At 38.1% G+C, this 14,744-nt stretch overlaps 1 protein-coding gene across 1 annotated transcript in view; it reads right to left on the reverse strand.

The window, feature by feature from the left end:
- Window positions 1-14,744, reverse strand: part of lama2 (laminin, alpha 2) — a 211,952-nt gene that overhangs the window by 13,695 nt on the left and 183,513 nt on the right. The window contains exons 50-61 of the mRNA XM_078275135.1: window positions 14,593-14,736; window positions 11,895-12,028; window positions 10,351-10,510; window positions 10,143-10,267; window positions 9,814-9,976; window positions 9,109-9,253; window positions 8,517-8,655; window positions 6,757-6,877; window positions 5,492-5,647; window positions 5,226-5,279; window positions 927-1,078; window positions 614-790 (exon numbers count right to left, since the gene is read on the reverse strand). Coding sequence (XP_078131261.1) covers window positions 614-790; window positions 927-1,078; window positions 5,226-5,279; window positions 5,492-5,647; window positions 6,757-6,877; window positions 8,517-8,655; window positions 9,109-9,253; window positions 9,814-9,976; window positions 10,143-10,267; window positions 10,351-10,510; window positions 11,895-12,028; window positions 14,593-14,736 — 1,670 coding nt within the window. The remainder of the gene's footprint in view (window positions 1-613; window positions 791-926; window positions 1,079-5,225; window positions 5,280-5,491; window positions 5,648-6,756; window positions 6,878-8,516; window positions 8,656-9,108; window positions 9,254-9,813; window positions 9,977-10,142; window positions 10,268-10,350; window positions 10,511-11,894; window positions 12,029-14,592; window positions 14,737-14,744) is intronic.

Here is a 14,744-nt window from a genome sequence, read left to right on the forward strand (position 1 = left end):
AATTTGTCAGTTTTGCCTGTGTCAGTGTTTTAACATGGTGGTACGCAGGGGCAGAGACATATTCAAAATCAAAAGCTGACTCTGTTCTTTTGCACCATATTTATCTTGTAAAGTCAGAACCATATTACTCTGTGGATGTATCTAAATCATTTTAGATAAGTTTTCAACACAGTCTGTGATAGGTTCTGATGGAAAACCAAACTGATTCTGTTCATATTGTTACCATATATCATATATATATGCTAAAGGAAGTAGCCAGGGTCAGTCACTAGTATTTAGTGATGCAGCTCCAAAAAGTGTGAAGACATGGAGGAAAGAATATTAATATTATAATTAATTAATGATTAATTGAAAACACTTTGAAACCCTTTATCACAATATTTCAGCACACGGTACTCCAACATATTGCTAAGTGTACGAGCTCTGTTCGAATACAGGTACTTGCGTGATCATGCCACCAGAACAGCCTGTACATTTTAATTTGAATAAGAAGAAAAAGACCGAACACACTGCTCCAATCTGCTCAACAATATTTCAAGTTAAAAGGAAATTTCTAGCTCTGTGTTTCAATAAATATTCACCTGGCTGCATATATAGAATAGATGTTACGTACACAGCGTTGACTATGAGGTTCCATATACATCCCTGGAAAGGGATGTTGGCTCTGTTGGATGTCTGCTCTACGTCTGCAGGAATACCACCGAGAAAGACACGTTGCAAGCTCACTGGCTGGTCGTTGGGAAGCGCTGCCTCCCTCTTTGCCTCCTCGTCAACCTGAACTGCAAAGGATCTGGGGGAAAGCACCGACAGACAAACACACAAAGTATTAAATTGAATATGCAAAATAAAGGTCTTCGACAGCAACACAAATTCTATTGCACAGGCAGGAACATAACCACAAACTGAACAGACACACAAACACCAACCTGCCAGGTGACCTCTCAATGCGCAGCGAGTGCTCTCTCCCATCATTCAGTAAGCCTTGCTCAGGTCGTCTGATGACACGACGTGGACTGTGGCTGCCGGTAAACACCAACACCTCCAGAGAGCCTTTGTTCAGCATGACTGAGACGTAGGGCTGCAGGAGTTGGAAATAAACTTTATTAGCTGTAAAAATCTGTATGTCCATACTACTCTTAAGACCCAGAGCTGAGAAGAGGAGATACAATAGAGAAGGTAAGGTTCATGATGAAGTACGAGAGAAGGGCTTTGAATTAGACTATATACACTATACAGTATCTAGTAATAGTCCAATTTATCCAACATTACTGATTCAAAAGTAGATATTAGACTAGATATAGACTATTATTTGCAAACATTTTGATTCTAAACAAAAGTTAATAGTACCATCTGCTTTAATGTTAAAGCCCCACGTAAAGTGTGGGTGTATTTTGTATAATATAACCTTTATTGAACCAAGAAAACCTTGAGATAAAAATGCTCTTTTCAAGAGTCTCTTGGCCAAGGTAGGCAGCAATAACAGTGTGTTACTTACTACAAATATAAAACTGATAACATCTCTCACAAGGTCAGAAGTAAACAAAACTTTATATTAGGAGTAGTGGGGAAATAACCTACAGTGGAACTTTAAAAACAACCTAAGAGCTGAGTGTGAACATTCATTCTTGACTGTAGCTTGACAAAACAAAACAAACATATCATATATTAATTTAAATATATCAAGAGCTTTCAGCTGTCTTTATAATGGAATAAATGTCTGATAAAAAGCTAGTAAGAGGACCTTGAGATTTCTTTGTCAAACCAAAAAACCATCAATAAATAAGACCAATTTAATACTACCAAGCAATAAATCAATATGACTGGAATACATCCACATCTAAAACATGAGCAACCAGGTGTTCGTGAACACAAAGTTGTCAGCATTAGCTGGTACCTGTATCAATTCATGAAATAAGTAAAAAATAAAAATAAAATGGTGCATTAAAAATGTTCCTGTGCTATCACACTATTAATATTATGTGGCCAACTTGGATTAAACTTGTCCACCTCCTGCATGTCGTAATTATTTTACTGTTTGTTGGGAGGAGGAGAAAGGAAGGAAAATGAGAAAAAAAACGACATATAGGAGAAACAGGAGGGAGGAGAGACTGGGGATTAAAGAGCAGAGAAAAGTCAAAGGCGACAGGGGAGATGAGTAGGGAGAGGTGTGGGGGTATACAGAGAGAAATTGGGGGGAAATAAGAGAGGTTGAAGAGGAGTGGAGAGGAGAGCGGGGAGGAAAGGATAACAAGAGATGAAGAACAGAGAGGAGAGGATAATAGGGGGAAGAGATGAGAGGGCAGAGAGCAAAACAGCTAGTGAGATAGAGATGGGGAGAGAGAGAGTGGTGCTAGAGAGCAGTGGTGCAGGGTCAAGCTAATTTGAATTTTAATTCACTGTGTGCCAGAGGGCGAAGTGGGAGACAATTTACCACCTGAAAATGGAATTTCAATTTGAGGTCGGGGACAAATTGAACTGAGATGTAGCTACAACATGCCTCTCGACGCGCTGTCTTACACACACACACACACACACACACACACACACACACACACACACACACACACACACACACACAGACACATGTCACACATACAGACAAATTAACTCACACATGAATTTATAAACTGGAGGAAAGACACACATGCAGACATGTAGATATACAATCATGAAACCAAATATGCAACAGAGTGTGTAGCTAACACGCATGCAAAGACCTTTACAATCACAAAACCCATATTCAAAGAAAATCATGTGTGAAACATTCACACACAAAAACATCACACTGGAAACTACCTTCAGTATTTTAAATCTTTCAGCCTTTGAAGTTTATCCATGTATGGTTATAGTTTTGCTTTGGGATTAGTATGTGTGCCAGTTCTGGTGTAAGGTTGTGAAAGTAAAGCAGGCTAAAACTGTGACTAAAATCAGTACAGAATGCAGACAGGGAGATGCAGGGTCTTTCGTGTTTGTTTAATATTTATGGACCAATTTAATGTCTTCATTGTAAAATGATTTGGTAACAACACACCTTGGAGTTAACACGTTTTATGTATACCTTTGTTTTGGAATAGATTTTTTTTAAAATTTGGCACAGCAGACACAGCCAGAGGACTTAGAGTTAGCATCCCTGTGTAAGATCAATCATAATTCTAGAACTAGCATTTTATGTTTGCAAGTATACATTTGAGGGAGGTTGGTTTGATGTATCAGTTTTTGGTGTTATCAGGCTACAACGCCATAGGAATAACAACTAGAGCTGAAACAATTATTCTATTAATTGATATGTCAATCCACAAATGAATAAGCAGCAATTGTGATAATTGATTGTCTTATTTAGCAAAACAACAAACAAACAAAAATATGTTGGTTCCAGCTTTTCAAAAGTGAATACTGAATAGCTTTGGGTTTTGGTCTGCTGGTCTTGAAAATTGTAATGGGCATTTTTCACAATCTTCTGGCTGAATCTTCTGACATAAATCAATTTATGAGAAAATAATGGCTAGATTAATCAATAATTGTGGAGACCTGTAGTTTTGCATATTGTAGCTTAGAGGTTGTCTTCAAATTTCACTATAGGAACGTGGCAGCACTGGTGCTGAAATTAATCCAACAGTCAGGATACTTGAGAACAACAATGAGTAATACTAAATGGAAAAATAACTTATAACTTGTTTAGTTTTTTTGCTTGTTTAACTTTTGCTAGAAGTACTGTAGCTATAGTAGTATTTTACCTACAAAACAGTCCTAATTCGATCTATTTGGACGGAGAAAGAAAACCAGAGGCGCTTGGAGATCATATTTCAAACTCAGATCTACTCAGTGCTGCTCTTTGATTGGTAAAGTATTGAGGTCCATTTGATTGGTGTATTGAGGTGATGAGAAATTCCCCAGGAAGCTATTGTTTAAGCCAGAGGTGTGAGCACCTCTCACATCCAACATGGCCGTCCCACCGTTCTACTGATCATCTTTCAATGACAACAAATGCTCTTGTGGTGAATATCTTATATTTTGTGAACGGTCAAGCCAAACATTTCTTTTATTTTTTCTGTCCTCTCTCTTTCCTTTTGGCTTAATTTTCTCACTATACTCTCTTTCATCTCAGCCTCTCTTATTCTGCTCCAAGCCTCTCCTTTTCTTTTCATCTCTCCTCCCCTTCCTTTCACCTCTAACTCTTCCTTCTCTATTCCTCAATCCTTTGTCTTCTGTCCCCTTCTCTCTCCCCTGTCTCTCTGTCCCACTCTAAAACATTCATTAGTCAGGGCCAAGTTGAGTTGATAGTGTTTTTAACCTCGCTTAACCTTTCTCCCACCACATACGCACACACACACACACACCCACACACACACACGCCCTGCCTGCCAGCATAGTTAGTAAAAATAGATTTATGCGACCAGTGATGATGGATAAGGTAGAGGTAACCCTCTGTCCTCTCTCTCTTTCACACACACATTCACGTATACACTTACATAAACATGCATACACTTTCAATTTTGCATTCATGTAAGCAACGCCTTCATACCAATGAGATACACAGACAGACACACATTATTTTTAAAACACACATGCACGCACACAAGCAGGGAAACAGGCGCCTACACATGCATGCACACAGACACACATATGCCTGTAATTAGGAATGCATGTTGTGCACCTACACACCACATATATGCCAATTCCAGCAGTTATAAAGGATTGGATGTGTTTATTTATCAGTGATTAGGATGAAAGAGGGCTGTATCAGTACAAGGACTTTAAGCGTGTGTGTGTGTGTGTGTGTGTTGTGTGTGTGTGTGTGTGTGTGTGTGTGTGTGTGTGTGTGTATGCATGCATGTGCATGCGTGTTGAGTGAGTGTTTTTAGCCATAAGACAATCTAATCAGCATAGTTGCCAACAAACTCAAATCTCATTAATATGCACTTATGGAAACTACATTCACTTAAAGAAAGAGTGCTTGTGTGCACGTATGAGGGTGTGTGTGTTTGTGCCTGCGTGGTCAGCTAAAAGCTAAGATAGATCCTATATGTATCTGTCAATGGACATTTTGTGTGTGTGTGTGTGTGTGTGTGTGTGTGTGTGTGTGTGTGTGTGTTTTGGATAAAAGACAATCCAATTAGCCCAGTTGCCAAAAAATGCAAATCTCATTAATATGCACTTATGAAAACGTCATTCACTTAGGGAAAGGGTTACAGTACTTGGGTGTGTATAAGTGTATTTGAACCCACCTCTCCAGACTGTCTGCGTTTCCTTTTGGAGTTGAGGATGTTTGTGTTCCTGGCCTGTGTTGGAAAGATGTCCAGAAAAATGGAAGAATAAATGCCTTAGTTTTCTAATACTTTCCTAGACAGGAATTGATATGTAACTGTTCAAGTAGAAATTGAGTTTGGGTTACTGAGTTTTTTTTACCTATTTTACCAAATTCCAGGAAACTTCCTATAAATTATTAAGAAATTACAGACCTGTAAAATGAACAGAATTGATAAAAACAAACCTGTTGGCTGATTGGTGAAGCTCCGCCTACGGCAAGCAAGATGGTCCCAGTGTCTGCCAGAGTGCTGAACGACAGGCTGATCTCTGTGCCGACCGCCAGCGACAGGCCACCGAGCTCCATGTATCCCGGCTTAGTGAAACTGACTGTGTACAGGTTCTGTAAGACAGAGATGAAATAGTTGCAATATCTTAGAATGTGTTTGGTTAATAAAAAAAATGATGTGACCAGACTAAATTCCCTGAGGGTCTAGGCTTTAATTCTTTCAAGAGACAACTTTTAGACGCATGCTGTTTTACAAAAAAACTATTAAATGTGCTGTCATCCACTTCTAATTACTTTTGTCTGTGGTTGCAAAGTGGAAATACTCACACACACTCACACAGAAACTCTCATCCTTGTAGCATAGCAGAGTGAAGGAACAAAAAAGACAGATAAGAGGAACAGAAATACCTTCACTATACATTCATTCACTCAACCCTAAGCATTTATAATCCTCCATACAGTCTTTATAGACTCTGCAAGCATGGCTGTATGGTTGAAAGAATTAATGGCATTAGTGTATAGAAATCATGGTGAATGTCTTGTACCATATGGCTTTAACTTCTCCGATGTAGATTCAATCTACCTGTATGTGTGTTTGTGTAATGTAACGCACATGAATGAAGTGTGTGTATGTTAGGATTGTATAAACCCTTGATAAACAGTTTGTGTGTGAATATTTGTGTACATTTGAGCTGATCATTACATTTCTGACCTTCACTCCTTCTCATGCTTTCTCTATCTTTCCAATTTATGTTTTACAGAAAGACACTTGGATTCTTGGATTAAATTAAATGTATAAAACAAAGTGAAGACACAATCAAGTGAGAAAAGTACGACAGGCAGGGTCAAGAGCGTACATGTCATGGCCAAAACTCTTATTTATGTTGCACAGTAATTTTTCTATGTACTACATAGTCACTCACCTTCTATTCAGTGACATTCTCACACATTTAAACAAACAATAACGCTATAACACTATAAGTAGACAATCTTAATGCTCTTATACAGCGAGGTTTTAGCATATTTGTATTCTGTAAATACTGTTACATGCTCTACTAACTCCATTACAATATTAACTAATGAGAAACTTTAAAAGGAATTTTATAGCGTATCTTCTCTTACTGAAGATCAGACAGCCATACCTCTGTAATATAATCTGAGTGTCTTGAGAGTTTAAATATACTGTAGATCTATTAAACATACAGCTAAGTGGACTTTCTTACCTCTACATTACATCCTTTAGTGACCCCAGTATAATCTGAACTGCTGAGGAGATTATATGGAGTCCTGGAGACTTCAATCTCCCGAAGACAGCCAGCATACCGCTTCAGAGTGACCTCTGACCTATAAAGAAATTATGATAGTTTTAATAAAGAGTGTATACAGATGAAGAAATGTCAAACTCCTTAATTTTCTTGTCTCTCAGCAGTGAAATATAATAAAAAAATCTCAATTACTGCAGCATGGAAGCTATTGCATCATGTATCCAGAAGCAAACTGACGTCTGGACGTCAACAACAAGAATAATTTGAAAATGCCGTTTGTCCGTATTAATAAAGCAGGATTTATTATATTAATCAGCTTTTAATACTGTAATGTAAAGTATTGTCCAGGTTGTAGTTTTATTCAAGAATGATGGAAAATAAAATCTATTCTCAGATAATCTTGGGCTGTGATCACACTGAACATGTTATTAGCAGTGTAATGCACCTTTGTAATTGTTTTCTGTGATTTAGAGTTATATTTAGTTGCTTGCAGTGCAACAACAAATTGGTAGAGACACTTAGATCTGCATCTAAATAGAATTTAAATATTATTATGGCAATGATGCCTATAAGGCAGAGTCATAAATGTGAGAAATTCCACCTAAATGTTGCTGAACAGACAAACGCCAAATTCAGATTAATAAAAGGACAGTGAAAGTGATTTCCAGCCGCTGTGTGGAGTAGCAGGAGCCCTCAGGGGCCAGCCACGATACAAACAAAGATACACATTTACTGTGGGCTGTACAGCTTTATTAGCATGGCTAGTCTCATGCAAAGGGCGATATACAATAGCATTTACTATATGTCTGATTATGAAATGTATTTATTTACCTGGCATGCTGTCAAGACAAAACATGATATTAAAACATTAGCACACTTCACAAACAGGTGTAACTAATGACTCATCTATGCTAGTCTAGTTTTTTTCTACTCAACCTTCTGGCACATGGATGGTTCAATGAAAGACTAGCAGCTGTGAAATGTGTTATAATTGGTTGTGAAAAGGTTGTGTTGGTTGTGACCCTCCTCCGCAGTGTCTGGCTAGTCCACACAGCATTCCGGGATGGGAGAAAAATGTGCTCTGGTTTATTGGCATTTTTTTAAACCAATTACAATCGTCATGGGCTGGAGCCCCAGTGCAGCTGCAAAATAGCCTCGGAAAGAAACTTGTTTTGATGGAACATGTGTACGTTCAAAGGTCGTTTTAGTCGTGCAACAGAAAACTCAGATTGGACAGATAGTCTAGCTAGCTGTCTGGATTTACCCTGCAGAGATCTGAGGAGCAGTTAACCATAGTCCTCATAAATCCACCGGAGTTTAAAATTCCAACACAAAGAAAGCTGAAGGTAATGGACATCCGGCTAAAAAGAAGGACATGAGGCGGAATATCCGGCGGCAACGGAGCAATCGCGGAAGTGGAAGGTCGTGGATATAGACTGTACTTGGCCTAAATATGAAAAAACTGCCTCAGCAGCTTAATTTAAAAGTGACAGTGTCAAAAGATGTTTTACATTAGAAAAAATGTAAATGTCAATACATGAATTAAAAAAGACTTAATTAATCTCCATTACAATACTTTTAAAAATGAATAATCCTGCTTTAACTTGGAATGAAATATATCAAATATACATGGCATATTCTTTACAATAAATACATGTACAGTATATGTGAGTGTTTTAATTTGCACATGGATGTGTTATAAGTGAGTGTGTGTGTACCTATAGTTTCCAATGGTAGGCAGCCCTCCAAAATAGATCTTCTGGTTTTCCTTGAGGTTCAGACCGGCAGCTGAGCCCTGAGATGTGGCCACTATCTTCTCCTCGGCACCGCTGTCGATGTCCACAACATTCACCGTGGCTTTGTAAACAATTAAAGAGACAAAAATAACAACAGAACAGGCAGACAGAAGTAATACACTTTAAAATTGAAATCAATTTTTCAAAACATTATACTCCAGCATTTTGAATGCCACTTGTAATTGTTGTTTATTGTGGAACCAATGTCTATTTTGTATGTAAATTACGAGTATGTTTATTCATGTGCATAGGTCTTTCTTAAGGAAAAAATATATTTAACTTGATTAGACTACCTGTTTAAACAAAGATAAATATGTATATATGTATAGTTTTATGTCTAGGCTAATATATGTAAATTAGATCAGTATAATTTGCTGCTGTCTTGTTTATTTCAGATTATCAATTTATACTATTCTTGACTAGTGTAGTGTCCAGGGTAGTGTGACCTAGTTTAGTGTAATATTTTGCTAATGTAGACTGTTGTTGTTGTTGTTGTTGTTGTTGTTGTGCATACCTTGTTTCTTGTTCCGTGACATGGTGATGGATTTCCATTGTCCATCATTGTGGCGGTTAGCTGATATGGCACTGCCAACCCCTGACCCGAGGTCAAAGTTCACCTTCACCTTGCCCTCCGACAGCTCCAGGGACATAAAGTCCTTCTACAGAGATGGCAGGGGAGAACATGTTGTAATGTACTGACAGATGATATTTAATAACAATGCAATAACAGTGTTATGGAGCAGTAGGTTGAAAGGTTGATTTACGTTTATCACAGGGTTTAAAAGGTTTTATTACCCAATAGGCTGAAGAGCTTGCTAAACTGTGGTTCAAATTTAAATATGGGAATTAAAACTGGATTTCACATTACAAAAATGCATTCTGGGCATTGCGCCTAAAATATTTCATTTAATGCAGTTAGTAACCAAAGTTTGGACACATCAGTATACAGCGTCTTAACTTTGTAAAACTTTGAAACTCTATATACAGTCATATGGCATGGGTACTAAAGCCTCTGTAAGTCGTGATTATTGTTTTGTTGTTCTAAAATGTGACTTTATCAAACCTAAAATATCCATATTATTAGTAAGGATGGTATCTGTAAGATATTAAGTATGCAAGTAAAGAAGAGTTTGTCCTGGCTATTAGTCCTGATATTTACATGGGTTATAATCATTTGGCTTTCATACCCTTGTTCATCTTCATATTGTTGCATACAAACCATATCTTCAGTAGCCAAATACATGAGCAGGGATTCGGAGGAAAATGTGCGGAACTTGAAGGTCACGGTGGAAACATTGGGGTTCCACCTGGTGGGTCGTCCCACTGCGGCGTAGCCCTCACCATCCAGCTGAACTGTCCCCTCACCATCTGAACGCTGGGGGCTGAAACAACATAGATAATAAATTGTCAATTTTACTGGCGCTTTATTTCCCATCCAACTGTCAAAGGAGTTTGAAATGTCACAAAAATAAATTGCAAAGATGATGAAGTGGCCTCTTGAATATTAAAAGATAAGTAAAAGGAGGAAACTTTGTAAAAAATATATACCTGACAACACATCCTTTACAGTCTCCCTGTCTCTCTCTGTAGTTCCACAGTCCAATAGGTTTACCATCCAAAAAGGTCTCCCCCATGCAGCCTGTGAATGTTGTTGTTCTTACCGCATCTGCTTTCTAAAAGATAGGAGGAGGAAAATAATGAGAAAAAGACAGACAGGTTTCTCGATGATTTTACACACAGACAAAGAGGGCCATACCTTGACAGTGCCGAGTATTCCTCCTACAAACAGGTAGGCGTTCTGGTCGACGTCCAAGATGGTGTAGTCTGTGGGCGAGTTGGCACTGGCCGGGGTCGGCATCATACCAGCCATAGAGCCTTCCAGAGGATATACTGATATGGTGCCATTCAACCCATTACTGGAGACGGAGAGAAGGAGAAAACAGAGCGGCTTTGATGATATTTTGTTTCTGTATTTCCTGGAAGACATTTACAATGACTGAAGATGTTGCAGACGCTTGGAATCAGTTTTTATGAACCCTTGGTGCTAAAGATGAATGATAGAAACCAGTTTGTAGCACTGGAAGCTCTGAACTGTAAAGTGAAATTAATGCCCCACCTTGGAGTTTGTTTTCAAAGCAGGAACAGCATTTCTGTGTCAAGTAGGGGGACATATTTAAGACTTATAGTCTGTGTGATCCTATTGAAAAACACATTTGGGAAATCTCTCGGATGGTAATACACGTTGCAGGTGGGGCGTCTGCTTGGTGTGAATGTGTCTAGTGTTGGATGGTATGTGTACAGCACCGCTATAGGTTTCACAGAGAAAAACTAGATTACACTGCATCTACTTAATGATGTCACACTGTCAAGGCTGCAAACTCTTGATTTCCCGAGTGAAACAACATGTTTTCCACCGCAACATGAATGAAATGAAGTCCTGTGGTTGTTAGCTTATTTGCTGACACTATTGGTTGTTGTTGGTTGGATTAAGTTGTAGTGAAGGTTAAGTGAATATATCAGTCCCACACCTCCACAACATGATGGTACAGTAGCAAAGTAAAATGTATGAAATATGTCCAATCAAGTTTCTTTTTTGACATTAATAAAATTGTATTGCTAAAATGTATATTCATTCTTCATGTTAAGACAATATTGTACTGTATCTCAGTGTTTCAGTTTCTATCTTAGACTCCAAATACATGCATGTTCAAGTAATACAAAGCCAAAAGAAAAATGGGAAGAAAACACAAATGAGCTGCAAAAAAAAAAAGCTCAAAATAATAAAGACAAAGTAATAATATTAAAACATGTTTTACGTCTGGAGAGTTTGCAATGCAAAAGTCTTCTTTTTTTAAATCTAATTTGAATCACTACGTTTTGTTTGAACTTAAAAATAAACATATAAATAATGAGGTCTATAAATACTGTGTGTCTGCATTACTAATAGGTTGCTGATGTTTATCATAGAGTTGGACCTGGATATACAGTATGAGCTAAACATTTGCATGTAAGTGTATGTATCTGCTCTACAATGGAGTTCCTTTGTAACGCCACTTTCTGACATTGGAAGTTCAATTTGAGGGTGCATGTTATGTATGTATGTCTGAATATAATGTAAGTGCATGAGTAGTGTATCATCACTATGCTCCTCAACATTCCTGCTTCTCCAAGGTAAAACGTAAGCTGTGACTGCTCTTTGTACTCAAGCCAACATGACAAACAAGCCAGTTTGTATAAGAAACACTGTATATGTGTTAGAGAAACAAAGCATGTGCATGTATGTATGTGCAAACTTCTTACCGAGACGCCTCTATTCTGTGCCAGTTCCCATCATGGATAGTGTGATGAGGATATTCGACCCTCCCCACACCTGAACCCACATCCCAGAGGAAATTCACCTTCCCCTTACGCATCTCTAAGGCAAGGAAATCAACCTGAGACACACAGGAGACATAGGCTGAATGCACTGTATATTATCTGTTTTTCAAATATGACATCATGCAGTACAGTATATTGCTTGCGATAAGTCATCATGTCAACAAGGCATTGAAGAGAGAAAGGAAGGAGACAGGAGGGGGAAAGGGATAAATAAAGATGCAACAAGAAAGCTGATCTATTTTTGTTATTTAGGTTTGGTGTACTGTATCCAGGATCTAATTTTAAACCACATTACTTTAGTAAAACATGTAATTGGACATCACAAGCCCATCACATATACAGATGCACTGTTATGTCTGGGGTGGGTTTTTGTGTACATGTATTAAATGGGTACTAATTTCGTGTTGTACTGCCATTAAGTTGGGGGGGTCTCACAATAGACAAATTAAATGTCCTGACTTTAAATCCCTAATATAGGTCAAGGTCCAAAAACACATCATCTTACATGTGTGAAATCAGGGAAGTTACCCTTTAAATGTGAAAGTGGAAATGACATGGTAAACCTGGGAGGATATTTCCCAACTAATTCAACACTTTGTGAAGGTGGTTATGGTAGCAATGTTACCAGAAATTGAATTGGAGTTGAGAGGAAAACATGGTGAAAGTAGCTTTGTCAGCAGTGGATTTACCCACAATCAAAGTTTAATTTTGCTGTCTCCAGGCCTTTCATTCTGCTATTAATGTGCATTGTGAATGACTGCACTGTAATCAGCAGATAAAACAGGTTGAGTTTAGGTTTTATTTCAAGCAAGATATGCATACTAATCAGACCTCACAAGTCTCAACCAGAAGTCGTCAGACAAACCTCTGGCCATCAGGTGTAAATACAGTGCGTGAATCCAACTACTAAGCAAAGAATGAGCTGGGGAACATTCACTTTAAGTCAAATAATGCAATAAAAGAGTAGCGGTTTTGTTGTTGAAAATTGTATAATGCGATGCCTCGCCTTTGCTCCTGAGATGCAACACCATTGGCGGTAATGCAAAAAGAGGATGATTAATAGGTATTCAAAAATCTCAATTTGTTACTTACTACAGAGTACCTTATAGAGTATTTATCATGTAGGGAATAGTGAGTGAGTGAACGGTGGAGCGACTTCACACCCAGCTATGGTCTATTTTGAGGGTACAAAGGCTCAGGTTTTCTCCATCTGTTTCTATAAGTGGATTTTCACAGGATCTTGCTGTATTTTGATTAATGGCCGTATTACTTATGCATGAGCCAAAAAAAATAATAAGAGAATTTTGAGCATATGCTCTCATCTGGATGCCATCTCTGAAGTACACACTCACGCACACAGAGCATTATTATTCATATAGTATTATGCACAATTAGAGATTATTAGGGAGTCACAGTTGAAGACACAAATGATACACATATACACACACACATAACTACACACACTTATCTTTCTAGTCTCTCCAGGGTAATGGCTATTATTCATTAGCACAGATCACAGGGCAGCATCGTTATTATTCAACTAGCATTACACACTATTAGTGAAATGGTAGAGGTGCACGCACACACACACACACACACACACACACACACACACACACACACACACACACACACACACACACACGCGTGTTCAAGACTTCCCAGTCAGATGAAGCAAAGCAGTGATTTCTCAGGGGAAATCAGGATAAAGCAGATAGCAACATAAACTTGTTGTTAATTGCTGCTGCTCCTTAGGACACACACACACACACACACACACACACACACATATGCATGAAGACGTACCCACACGCACACTTAGGGATCATGAGTGGTACCTTAAAACAGCAGTGTGCTATGTTTATAGCGGTGTTAGTGAGTATGTGTCAAGAAGTATTACCGTAATTATTCCCATATTAGACAAATCACTCTGGGAGTGAGAGAGAGGAACACAAGTGTGTGCTTCTCTCTGTGCATGTATACTTCTGTGTGTGTGTGTGTGTGTGTGTGTGTGTGTGTGTGTGTGTGTGTGTTTGTATACATACACTTTTGGAACACAGGTATTTTCAAGTATGATAAATGCTACACAATATACAGCAATTTGTATTAAATAGGATTTATGCTTTAATATGAAACATTAAACAACGTGAAAGTGTCAACTGGATTTTATATTTTGTTAGCAATAATACCAGAGCCATATATGGACAAAATTTGGCCTTTTTTTTTTCCAGAGCCATAAAGACTTAATGAGTGTTAATATATAGCAATTCATTATTATCATGCAAATACAATTCTGATAGATACCTTTAGGTCTCTACATACATGATACAGCCCAGTTAAGTTTTGTTAATGGTGTTATCTATATTTGTGAGGACCAACTTCTGACAGTCCCCTGCCTTGTGAGATTTCTTTTGATATTTTGACCAGATGTAATGGAAAAAAGCTGATTAGCAGTTTAAGAGTACAGTTAAACTTCTAGTCATTTTGCTGCTCTGGTTATAGTTGAGATTAAGAGTTTTGTTTTTAAGAGTTTGTTCTGACCGTGATATATTTCTTTATAGACAATTTGAGGTATTTGTGCTAATTTGTACTATATACACTCAGTAAATTGTATACTTACATATTTGGCTGACCCCAGGTAGAAGAGCAGGTTATCAGGTGTGGTGGTTTTAACGTGAAGGATGATGGTGTTGTACCTCCCTTTCCTGATATCGGGTCGGTAACTACGGAGACAGTCACCACCTGATGACACTGATACTTTGATCTGGAAAG

This window comes from Sander vitreus, chromosome 18 (genome assembly GCF_031162955.1).
Source record: "Sander vitreus isolate 19-12246 chromosome 18, sanVit1, whole genome shotgun sequence".
Classification (NCBI taxonomy): Eukaryota; Metazoa; Chordata; class Actinopteri; order Perciformes; family Percidae; genus Sander; species Sander vitreus.